General features: G+C 43.5%; 1 protein-coding gene across 1 annotated transcript in view; it reads left to right on the forward strand.

Moving 5' to 3' along the window:
• Window positions 1–874: 874 nt before the first annotated feature.
• actr5 (actin related protein 5) overlaps window positions 875–12,937 on the forward strand; it is a 40,238-nt gene continuing 28,175 nt past the window's right edge. The window contains exons 1-3 of the mRNA XM_072556327.1: window positions 875–1,298; window positions 3,856–4,079; window positions 7,921–8,090. Coding sequence (XP_072412428.1) covers window positions 909–1,298; window positions 3,856–4,079; window positions 7,921–8,090 — 784 coding nt within the window. The 5' untranslated portion in view covers window positions 875–908. The remainder of the gene's footprint in view (window positions 1,299–3,855; window positions 4,080–7,920; window positions 8,091–12,937) is intronic.

Raw genomic sequence — 12,937 nt, forward strand, 5'->3', positions numbered from 1 at the left:
TAGGTTTAGGGTAAGAGGGGAATGATATAAAACAGACCTAAGGGGCAACTTTTGCACACAGAGGGTGGAACGTGTATGGAATGAGCTGCCAGAAAAAGTGGTGGAGGCTAGTACCATTACAACATTTAAAATACATCTGGATGGGTATATGATTAGGAAGGATTTGGAGGGATATGGGCCAGGTGCTGGCAGATGGGACTAGATTGGGTTGGGATATTAGGACGGCATGGTCTGTTTCCGTGCCGTACATTTCTATGACTTTACAGATGCTGCTGGACCGGTTGGGTTTCTCCAGCGCTGTCTGTGTTTGGAGTACATGAGAGCAGCTTTAGTCTTGTTGAGGTGGCACAGTAGGTTGGAGGAGTTGAGCAGCCCACTCCAGCTGCCAACCTGTATGTTTGTACCTGCTCCTCAGTGTGATACTTACTGCATGGGACTTTAATCTAAAGCACTGAGCTGTCATTATTCAGGTACTTTCCTAATCACACAACACCAGGTTATGGTCCAACAGGTTTATTTGGAAGCACTAGCTTTCGGAGCGCTGCTCCTTCATCAGGTGGTTGTGGAGAATAAAATTTGTAAGACACAGAATCTACAGCAAAAGTTTACAGTGTGATGTAACTGAAATTATATATTGAAACCTGGTGTTGTGTGATTTTTAACTTTGTACACCCTAGTCCAACACATTTCCAAATCATTTTCCTAATCAACCTGTTCAGGAATGTTATTACAATCTCTGGAGCAGGTGGGACTTGGAAGCCGGGTCTCCTGGCTCTGAGGTAGGGACACTACCAATGCACCACCAGAGCCTGTATCTCTTTGAGTCTACAGTAGGAACTGAAGTGTCGCGGAACGTATTGTCAGCGCCCACGGGAGCCCGGGGGGATTGTTTTTGTGGGTGCGCCAAGATGGCGGCGTCCATCGGTGCGGATTTCACGGAACCGCCGCCGAATATTTTCTATTTTCGGGACCCGAAGCCGTTGGCGGATCCGATCGACGATCCGGGAAAGATCCCTGGATGGAGTCCGGGCCAGGTGCCTCTGGTGGTGGATAACGGGTCTTTCCAGTGCCGGGCCGGCTGGGCCCTGGACCCGAAGCCGCGGCTTCAGTTTAAAAACGTTTCGGCGCGGAGCCGCGGCGCCTCCCGCAGCGACACCCAGGTCGGCAACGACATCCGCAACCTGGAGGTGGTCCGCTGGCTGCTCAAGTCCCAGTTCGACAGGAACGTGGTGGTGAATTTCGACCTTCAGGAGCAGGTGTTTGACCACGTGTTCCAGCACCTTGGCATCACCTCCGAGGTCAGAGTTCACCCTGGGGGAGGGTCACAATGTTGTTAAGTGTCATCACAGTCCCACCAACACAATAAATTGTGCCCCTATTATGGCGGGCTGTGCCTCAATACAGGGCGAGTTGTGTCACCGATACGCCCGCCAGGTGATGCCCCTGGCAGGGGAAGCTGTGCCCTTTCACATCAATCTGTGCCCTGCTGGAGGCGTGTTGCCCTCCCCCTCAAATCACGTCAAGCTGAACCCCTGACATGTCAGATTTTACCCCAGGTGGAGCAAGTCGTGGCCCGGATGAGACATGTAGCTCTGACACGTCAAGCTGAACCTCTGACATAGTCGAAAATTGTGGCGCTGGAAAAGTAAGCAGTTCGGGCAGCACCCCAGGAGCAGGAGAGTTGACATTTTGGGCAAAAGCCCTTCAGGAATGTCAGATTAAAGTCGTGCCCTGGATGAGGCATGCTGTGCCCCTGACACATCAGGCTGAACCCCTGACATGTCAGCTTATACCCTGCATGGGGCATGTTGTGCCCTGGTTGCAATCCCTAACATGTTAAGTTAAACTGTTGACATGAGAAGCTGTGTCCTGGAAGGAGAAAGCTGTGCCCCAATATGATAAACTATGCCTCTGATATAGTAAACTGTTACTCTATCATGGCAAAGCCTAACTGACAGGGCATAATGTGACCTGATACATTGAACCATGGTGATATGATGTAGCATGAACACAATATGTTGCTGCTTGCCTCAGTGTGTCATCATAGGGTGTGCCATGCCACACTGGATTGGGATTTAATAGCAAAATAACAATAATTTTAACGCACATGCCACTATGCTGTAAGAAAGAAAATATAATTTGTGGCACGTAAAAGAATAAGTTTTGAATCACAACATTTTGATGGTCAGTTTGCCCCATTTCGTATATTATGATACAGCCTTGGGACTTGCCATGCCAAATAAGTGTGATGAGCTGGCTGGGCTTCACTTGTCACTCCTTTATCACTCGTTGTTACTTTTCTTCAGCTACATGTTAACCTGACTGCAGTGCTTTAAATTCTGAAGATTGTAAGTTTTGGCCCTATAAAAAAAGGAGGGATAAAGAAATGACAGATGAACTGAACAGATATTTTGCGTTGGTCTTCACCAAGGGAGGATATAAGTAGCATTCCTGTAAGTCAGGAATTGCAAGAAAATTACAATTACCGAGGAAATAGTACTCAGTAAATTGTTGGAGTTGATAAGTCCCTTGGTCCCATTGGTTTTATCCTAGTGTGTTAAAAGAGGTCGTGAGTGAAATTGTTGATGCTTTGGTTTAGGGTAAAACCAATGGGATTAGATTAGATTTGATAAGTAATCTAATCTAATCCCATTGGTTTTAACTAATTTGTTAAAAGAGGTCGCCAGTGAAATTGTTGATGCTTTGGTTTTAACTTTGGAAAACTCAATTTTCATCAGTTGCTCCTTTCAGGGAAGCTTCCTTTAGACTTGAAAATAACTAATGTAACTAATTTAAGAGAAAGAGAGAAAGGCAGAAAGTAGGAAACTACAGGTCAGTTAGCTTAACATCAATCATACGATCATTAAAACAGGGCACTTAGATAGATTCAAGGCACCGCCAACATGGTTTTATCAAAGACAAATCATGTGTTGTTAATTTATTGGCATTCTTTAAAGAAGAACTTGTGCTTTAAATAAAGAGGAACCAGTGGATGTATTGTATTTAGATTTCCAGAAGGTATTTGATAAAGTGCCACATCATAGGTTGTTTGGAAAATAGAAGCTCATGATGTAGGGGCAATGTATTGGCATGGATAAAAGACTGGTTGCTGACAAAAAGTCAAGAGCTGGAATAAGTGGGTCATTTTCAGGCTGGCAGGGTGGCTTGAGTGGTTGCCACAGTAGGCAGTGCTGGGCCCTCAACTGTAAAACTTATATAAATGATTTGGGTGAAGGAATTAAAGGTATGGTAGCTAATTCTGCTCACGACACAAAGATATGTAAGAAAGTGTGTTGTGAAGAGGTGATAAGGAGCCTATGGAAAGAGATAGATAAGTTGAGTGCATTGTCCAAGATCTGGCAGGTGGAATAAAGCAGAAACGTAGAAAAAAGCAGTTTGCCCTATGAGGATAGGCTAGGCTTATATCCTTTGGAGTTCAGAAGAGTTAGAGGTGACTTAATTGAAACATATAACATCCTGAGGGGACTTGACGAGGTGGATGTTGCAAAGATGTTTCCTCTCTTGGGAAAATCTAAAAGTAGGAGTCATAGTTGAAGAATAAGAGGTTATCCATTTGAAACAGAGATGAAGAAACATTTTTTTCTCTCTCATAAGGCTGTGAGCTTCCTCATATGTCAGTGGGTGCAGAATCTTTAAATATTTTTAAGGTAGAGGTGGATAAATTCTTGATGACCAAGCAAATGAAAGATTGTCGGGAATGTGCAGGAATATAGGATTAAGATTTAAATCAGATCCACCATGATTTTATTGAATGGCAGAGCAGGATCAAAGGCCTGTTCTTCCTTGTTCATATATTCACATTATACTAATTGGTACTGTTTGTATCTATCACAGTTTTGCGTGGAACATCCAATCGTTTTAACAGAAGCACCATGTAATCCACTGTATTCACGACAGTTGATGTCCGAGCTCCTGTTTGAGTGCTACCACGTTCCCAAGGTGTCATATGGAATTGACGATCTTTATAGCTTTTGGCGCAATAACAAACACCCCGCCACTGGATTGATTGTTTCCTCTGGGTATCACTGCTGTCACATTCTGCCTGTGCTGCATGGCAGGTTTGTAAAGCACAAACATGAAAACTTTAAAAACATGCTACACGGAGCTGCAGGTTAGACAAAATAAATGTCTAATAATAAATGTTGCAAATCCAGAATAAAAAGTAATAATGTGAGAAACTTAGAACAGCTCAATCAGACTTTGAACTGTTAATATTTCAAGTGCTCCATCATTCTCTTTCATGCACTGTCAGACTTGTTGTAATATTAGTTTGATTGTGTATCGTTCCTACACTGTGGGCAATATTGCTCTCCTTATTCAAGGAAGTGTATTAGAAGCAGTTCAGAGGAGGTTTACCAGATTACTGCTTGGAACAGGTGGGCTGTCTTATGAGGAAAATTTGGATAGGCTGAGCTTTCATCCTCTGGAGTTCAGAAGGATATGAAGTACCTCGATTGAAACATTTAAGATCCTGCCGGCTCTTGACCAGGGGCATGTGGGAAGGATGCTTCCTCTAGTGGGAGAATATAGAATGAAGGGTCACTGTTCAAAATAAGGGGTTGCCCATTTAAGACACAGATAAAAAGACATTTTCCACACAGAGGTTGCGAGTCTTTGGAACTCTGTCCTGGAAAGGCAGAGGAAATAGATTCCTTAAATATTTTTAAGGTGCAGGTAGATAGATTCTTGATAAGCAAAGGAGTGATCAAGTGGGTGGGAATATGGAGTAATCTGAGCCGCCATGATCGTGTTGAATAGCAGAATGGCCTACTCCTGCTCCTAACTCATATGCTCACACTCTTTTGAATTGTTGGTTTCAAATTTATTATCCAAAACTAATTAGAAAGAAAAGCATTTACATTAATAAAGCATCTTGTTTGATATCCCAAAGTATTTCGCAAGAAATTAGTTATTTTGAAAGTGTCGTCAGCATTGTAGAGGAACACAGCATAGTCCCACAAATCAACAAGTAAATCATGTTATAGAAATGTTAGCTTTGGGTTAAGTGTTGGCCAGGATTCTGTGAGAATCCCGCTGCTTTTCAAACAACTGCCTTTACCTGGGAGGGCAGAGGAGCCTTGTTTTGAAGTCTTACCTGAGATACAGAACATCCAGTAATCGAGCACTCCCTCAGTACTTACTGGAATGTCATTGAGATTAAGTACTCAGTTTTTGAAGCGAGACTTGAATCCATGACCTTCCACCTCTGAGGTGAGAATGCTAGACTAAGCTGACACTGAGATTAAAAATCACTATAGGGAGGGGGAGTCTTAAAATTGATAAATCTCCTGGCCCCGATGGGATACACCCTAGAGTTCTGAGAGAGGTGGCTGAGGAAATAGCAGAGGCATTGGTTGAGATCTTTCAAGAGTCACTGGAGTCAGGAAAGGTCCCGGATGATTGGAAGATGGCTGTTGTAACCCCCTTGTTCAAGAAAGGATCAAGGCAAAAGATGGAAAATTATAGGCCAATCAGCTTAACCTCGGTTGTCGGTAAAATTCTAGAATCCATCATTAAGGATGAGGTTTCTAAATTCTTGGAAGAGCAGAGTCTGATTAGAACAAGTCAACATGGATTTAGTAAAGGGAGGTCATGCCTGACAAACCTGTTGGAATTTTTTGAAGAGGTAACAAGTAGGTTAGACCAGGGAAACCCAGTGGATGTGGTCTATCTAGACTTTCAAAAGGCCTTTGATAAGGTGCCACACGGGAGGCTGCTGAGCAAGGTGAGGGCCCATGGTGTTCGAGGTGAGCTGCTGGGATGGATTGAGGATTGGCTGTCTAACAGAAGGCAGAGAGTTGGGATAAAAGGTTCTTTTTCAGAATGGCAGCCGGTGATGAGCGGTGTCCCGCAGGGTTCGGTGCTGGGGCCACAGCTGTTCGCATTATATATTAATGATTTGGATGAGGGAACCGGGGACATTCTAGCGAAGTTTGCCGATGATACGAAGTTAGGTGGACAGGCAGGTAGTACTGAGGAAGTGGGGAGGCTACAGAAGGATCTAGACAGGTTGGGAGAGTGGTCCAGGAAATGGCTGATGGAATTTAACGTGAGCAAGTGCGAGGTCTTGCACTTTGGAAAAAAGAATACAAGCATGGACTACTTTCTAAACGATGAGAAAATTAATAAAGCCAAAGCACAAAGGGATCTGGGAGTGCTAGTCGAGGATTCTCTAAATGTAAACATGCAGGTTGAGTCTGTGATTAAGAAAGCGAATGCAATGTTGTCTCTTATCTCGAGAGGGTTGGAATATAAAATCAGAGATGTACTACTAAGACTTTATAAAGCTCTGGTTAGGCCCCATTTGGAGTACAGTGTCCAGTTTTGGTCCCCACACCTCAGGAAGGACATACTGGCACTGGAACGTGTCCAGCGGAGATTCACACGGATGATCCCTGGAATGACAGGTCTAGCATATAAGGAACGGCTGAGAATACTGGGATTGTATTCGTTGGAGTTTAGAAGATTAAGGGGAGACTTAATAGAGACTTACAAAATAATACATGGCTTGGAAAAGGTGGATGCTAGGAAATTGTTTCCGTTAGACGAGGAGACTAGGACCCATGGACACAGCCTTAGAATTAGAGGGGGTCATTTCAGAACAGAAATGCGGAGACATTTCTTCAGCCAGAGAGTGGTGGGCCTGTGGAATTCATTGCCACGGAGTGCAGTGGAAGCCGGGACGCTAAATGTCTTCAAGGCCGAGATTGATAGATTCTTGTTGTCTAGAGGAATTAAGGGCTATGGGGAGAATGCTGGTAAGTGGAGCTGAAATGCGCATCAGCCATGATTGAATGGTGGAGTGGACTCGATGGGCCGAATGGCCTTACTTCCACTCCTATGTCTTATGGTCTTATGGTCTTATGATTGGAAAATGAGCAAAGGCCCTTGATAGGAGTCTGGGAGAAAAGTGGAGAGAAAAGGTTGAGATCCTGGCACTTTATTGTACACGTTGGATGGCTATGGAGTATAAAAACCAGCAAGACTAATTCCAAGCAACAAAAACAGCAATTGCTGGAAAAGCTCAGCAGATCGCAGGTTAGGTGAATTGGCCATGCTAAATTGCTCGTAGTGTTAGGTTAAGGAGTAAATATGGGGAAATAGGGTTGCTCTTCGGCGGGTCGGAGTGGACTTGTTGGGCCAAAGGGCCTGTTTCCACACTGTAAGTAATCTAATCTAATCTGGCCGCATCTGTGGAAAGAAATCAGAGTTAACATTTCAGGTTGAGTGAGCCTTCCTGGAGTTCTGAGGAAGACTCACTTGACCTGGAACATTAACTCTGATTTCTTTCCGCAGATGCTGCCAGATCTGCTTAACTTTTCCAGCAATTTCTGTTTTTGTTTCTGATTTACAGCATCCACAGTTCTTTTGGGTTTTTACTGGGACTAATTCTAAGATTCGCTAAAGGGTGTTGGTGTTGGAGCAGCTTCAGTGAAACCTGCTAAACACCAGGCAGCCAACACAAGGGGCGAAGTCATCCAGCCAATCCCTGCAGATGTTGCTGATATACCCCCTGTGATGCAATCAGTTCGCTTGAATCACGGCTGAAAATTGTTTTATTGTGCTGGACTGGAGTTTCACTCCTATAAAGAGTCTCCATGTCGGGACTTCTATGGCGTTTTGATCACTGTTTCTCAATGTACTTATCGGCGTTTTCTGGGTTGTGAACAAGTTCTGTTCTGGAGTCTGTTCGTAAGTTGGGAACACAACACAGGGCAACATAATGTAGCATTTTGTCATTATAGGACAGATCTTTAAAATTACACTCTGTGTGAGATCACGTTTTTAAGTATGAGCGTTTGTAAGTCAGGTGTTTATACATCAGGGACTTTTGTATTTATCTTATTTCATATGTCTCTCTGTATGCGCACCAATGGATGTTTCCTTGATGAACCCTAGGTTGGACGCTCATAACAGTAAAAGGATTAATCTGGGTGGAAGCCAGGCAGCATCGTACATGCAGCGACTGCTGCAGCTAAAGTATCCTGGCCACTTGCCGGCTATAACACTCAGCAGAATGGAAGAGATTCTCCACGAACATTGTTACATTGCAGCTGACTACATGGAAGGTAATTCTTGTTCTTATCCTGTTGATACATTCTTTGAAATAAGCAACTTGGCAGAGGTTGTGTCACTTGGAAGGCTAATGTCATGTGGATCCACCGGACTAGAATGTTTTGTCCGAGGGGTGATTTTCTGGAATATTTTATCCTCAAGCTGTCCTGAAGTTTTCCTTCAATTTTTTTTGTGTTCTCCCCAAGGTTACAGGTTAGGGTGGAAGATGTGTTTAGTCAGGAAGTTGCAGCCATATAGAGTCACTTAATAAACCAGCAGATCACTTCTTGTCTGTCAGTTTCCCATGTTTCAAACTGGCTGAAGTCAATCCTGGAAGAGGGATGTTCTGATCTGGTTTCGCTTTCATTGGACGTATTCACCTGTTAAATAGTACAGTCAGTCCTCCAGTGGTCCAGTGGAAAAGTTCCTACCGCGCTATGATGGTTTGGAAAGCCTGATGTTTTGTTCCATTTCTTGCTGGCATGTCTGATTTTAATTAGTCAGTCATAACATGTGAGAAATGGCTTCAGAGGTCAGGATTCTGTCTCACCCAAATGATCTGGGCTGAAAAGTATGCACGTGCAGATGTGGACAAGATCTGAATCAGTCTGATGCACTAACTAGGACTCATGTTCAAATATGACCTGAAGATTAGGATAGGTCAAATAGCTCAAGATGGTGCTCACACCCACATTCTCCCCAATTCTGCCCAGGAGTCCTAATTCAGGATTTAACAGACAGATTCAGGAAGTCAAATGCAATGTTAGCATTCATTTCGCGAATGCTGGAATAGAAGAGCAGAGAGGTACTGCTGAAGCTGTATAAAGATCTGGTCAGACCGCATTTGGAATATTGTGAGCGGTTATGGGCCCCAAGTCCAAGGAAAGATGTGATGGCCTTGGAGAGGTCCAGATGAGGTTCAAGAGACTGATCCCAGGGATGAAGGGCTTGTCATACGAGGAATATCTGAGGATTCTGGTTCTGTATTTGATGGAATTTAGAAGGATGAAGGTGTTAGGTTCTTTTCCCGAGGTTTCACACATGAGGTGCAATTCACACACGCCAACTTCTGCAAACAGTTAAAGTTTATTAAAGCCTGTACAAGCTACGTGACTCCCTTTGACCCTCCTCGCAGGCATTTGAGGTCGAGTCAAAAGGGGGCTCTGAATAACAAAAACACATCCCCCTTTATACAGATCAGTTGGTCACGCTCACTTTAACTCCCCCTTCCACTCTGCCAAGGACATGCAGGTCCTTGGCCTCCTCCATCGTCAGACCATGGCAACAGGACGCCTGGAGGAAGAGCGACTCATCTTCCGCCTAGGAACCCTCCAACCACAAGGGATGAATACAAATTTCTCCAGCTTCCTCATTTCCCCTCCCCCCCACCTTTTCTCAGTCTCAGCCCTCAGACTCAGCACCGCCTTCTTGACCTGCAATCTTCTTCCCGACCTCTCCGCCTCCGCCCCCACCCCCACCCCCTCTCTGGCCTATCATCCTCACCTTAAACTCCTTCTACCTATCGCATTCCCAACGCCCCCCCCTCCCTACCTTTTATCTTAGCCTGCTTGGCACATCCTCCTCATTCCTGAAGAAGGGCTTATGCCCGAAACGTCGATTCTCCTTTTCCTTGGATGCTACCTGACCTGCTGCGCTTTTCCAGCAACACATTTTTAAGCTCTGATCTCCAGCATCTGCAGTCCTCACTTTCTCTATGCTCACAGATACTCTGGCCACTCCCCCACAGTCACATGCCACTCAAGACAACCCTCAGTGACTCCCTCACAATCACATGTTACAATGGTAAGATGAGATCATTCTCAGAGATTATGCAAATGTAAATGCCCCAATCCTGGGGAATCGTTATGCAAACAATTTCCTGACTCAGTGATTCCCTAAGGCAATGCAGGTGCGACATACCTAGCTTCAGGGGATGGCTCGAAAGCATTTCTGACTGGAAGAGATTGAGTGATAATTTAATTTGGTAATAATAGGGGAGTAGTTGCACATGATTGTCTGAATTGGGTGGGGGTCATTCGCACTCCTGCTTGACTATCGTCCCCACCCTCTTCCAGAATGTTCACTCGGTGCAGTTCAACTCTTCAATATTGCATTAATGTCCAGAGAGATGTTCCAATTTAATTTTTTTAACATTACAAAGGGTCCTCATTCAGAATACTGAGAGTGGATAGAGTGGATGTGGAGAAGATGTTTTCACGAGTAGGAGAGACTAGGACCTAAGGACACAGCTTCAGAGTTAGGGGATGACCCTTTAGAACTGAGATAAGGAGGAATTTCTTCAGCCAGAGGGTGATGAATCTGCAGAGGGCTGTTGACGTCAAGTCATTGAGTCTCATTAAGACAGAGATACATTGATTCTTGATTAGTAAGGGATCAAAGGTTGTGGAGAGAAGGCAGGAGAATGGGGTTGAGACACATATCAGCCATGATTGAATGATGGAGCAGATTCGATGGGCCAAATGGCCTAATTCTGCTCCCATTTCATGTGGTATAAATGGTTGCTGGTGAAGTGGAGAGGAAATTGGAAAATGGGAATACTAATGGAGTTATTTGACCTCTGCAAATGAAATGCTTTTGTAAAATGTTGAACTTTACTATTTAATTTCTCTATTTCTTTTGTGATCTGAAAATGTCAAATTGTTTTAGATAATGATTTTATAAGGTGGCAGACACTTTTGACATATAACAGAAGTTTTTGGAATCTTGTGCTTTTGTTGGATGTGATAATGTAGTGACTTTGTTATTGGGCTGAGTAAACTGGAGAGGTAAACTACAGTTCCATAGCCCTGATTTCAAATCCCATTAAATTCCATAATTTCAAAATAAATCTGGAGGAAATAAACAAGTGTCGATAATGTGATCTTGATACTACCGATTGTGATTAAAAATAAACGCAAGCTTGATGATGTCTTTTGAGGAAGAAAACCTGTCTGTCCTGACTATGACTCCAAACCCACAACAAAATGCTTGACTCTCAATTACTGTCTGAACAAATTGATAGTCTTTTGGTCCAATGTAAAGCTGTCAAGAGGGTCTGTAGCAGTTCAAGATGGTGGCTCAGCCCCACATTCTCCCCAACTCTGTCGCTAGCTCATGGTAGTCAAATTTGAATCAAATTTTACGATTTAATCCACGATCTAATATCTATAATAACAGATTATACCCTGATTATACCCCTCAAACTTACTTGTGTCCATATCTGTGATTGAGGCATACCTGGTGATAGGCTTTATTAATGTGTTAGCAAGTAACATTTGAAATTCTTGCTCACACAGTATAAAATCCTTTCAGCTGTGAAACTGTACTCATTTAATGGGAAGAGGTGGAGGGCATTCAGCTCGTCAAGTCTGCTCCATCATTTAATATAACCATTGCTGATTCAGCATTTCAATGCCCTTTACTGAATCTATGCCCATAATCCTGATTGCCAACGGTTATCAGAAATTTATTGATCTTTACTTTAAACATACCTAAAGACTGAGTTTCCGTAACCCTCTGAGGTAGAGAATTCCAACGATTTATTTCCGTCTAAATAAAAAAGTTCTCGTCATCTTGATCCCAAGTGGCATCTTCCTTGTTTTTAAACAATGCCTTTAAGAATTTCGTAGGTTTTGACAGGATCACCTCTCATTTTTTGAAACACTGGAGAACACAGATTCAGTTTTCCCAATGTGTAGTCATAGAATAGCCCCACCATCGCAGTAACAAATGTGATGAACCTCCATTTCACTCTTGCTATGGTAAAGTAGAGACTAAAACTGCATACACTGCCCCAGGCACTGTCTGACCAAGCTTACATACAATTGAAACAGACTTCACTGCCCCTCTACTCAATCATTTTGTGGTGTATAGAATAAGCTGCCAGAGGACGTAGTGGATGCTAGTACAATTACAATGTTTAAAAGGCATCTGGATGGGTGCATGAGTAGGAAAGGTTTAAAGGGGTATGGGCCAAATGCTGGCAAATGGGACTGGATTAATTTAGATATCTGGTTGGTATGGACAATTTCAACTGAAGAGTCTGTTTCTGTTCTGTACCTCTCAATACTCTATGTATGAACTATCTCTACAGCCACCTCTTTCATCCCTCTGGAATTTAAGATATCAGGCCCGATAGATTTATTAACTTTCAACTGCATTAATTTCTCAGGTACTATCTACCAAAACTAATTTCTTTCAACTCCTCTTTAATTCTAGTCAATTTCCTGGATCTTCCACAGTGAAAACAGATACAAAGTAATAATTTAGCTTCCCTGCTATTTCTCTATTCCCCATTACAAATATTTTTAACTCTGCCTGTAATGGGTGGTGGTAGAGGGTTGCTTTTCAGACTGGAAGCCTGTGACCTGCGGTGTGCCACAAGGATCGGTGCTGGGTCCACTGCTTTCCGTCATTTATATCAATGATTTGGATGTGAACGTAAGAGGTATAGTGAGTAAGTTTGCAGATGACACCAAAATTGGAGGTGTGGTGGACAGCAAAAAGGTTACCTCAGAGTACCACAAGATCTTGATCAGATGGGCCAATGGGCTGAGAATTGGTAGATGGAGTTTAGTTTAGACAAATGTGAGGTGCTGCATTTTGGAAAGGCAAATCAAGGCCGGACTTATACACTTAATGGTAAGGTCCTAGGGAGTGTTGCTGAATAAAGAGACCTCGGATTGCAGGTTCATAGCTCCTTGAAAGTGGAGTCGCAGGTAGATAGGATAGTGAAGAAGGCATTTGGCATGCTTGCCTTTATTGGTCAGAACATTGAGTATAGGAGTTGGGAGGTCATGTTGCGGCTATACAGCACATTGGTTCAGCCACTTCTGGAATATTGCGTGCAGTTCTGGTCTCC

Source organism: Chiloscyllium punctatum, chromosome 37 (genome assembly GCF_047496795.1).
Source record: "Chiloscyllium punctatum isolate Juve2018m chromosome 37, sChiPun1.3, whole genome shotgun sequence".
NCBI lineage: Eukaryota > Metazoa > Chordata > Chondrichthyes > Orectolobiformes > Hemiscylliidae > Chiloscyllium > Chiloscyllium punctatum.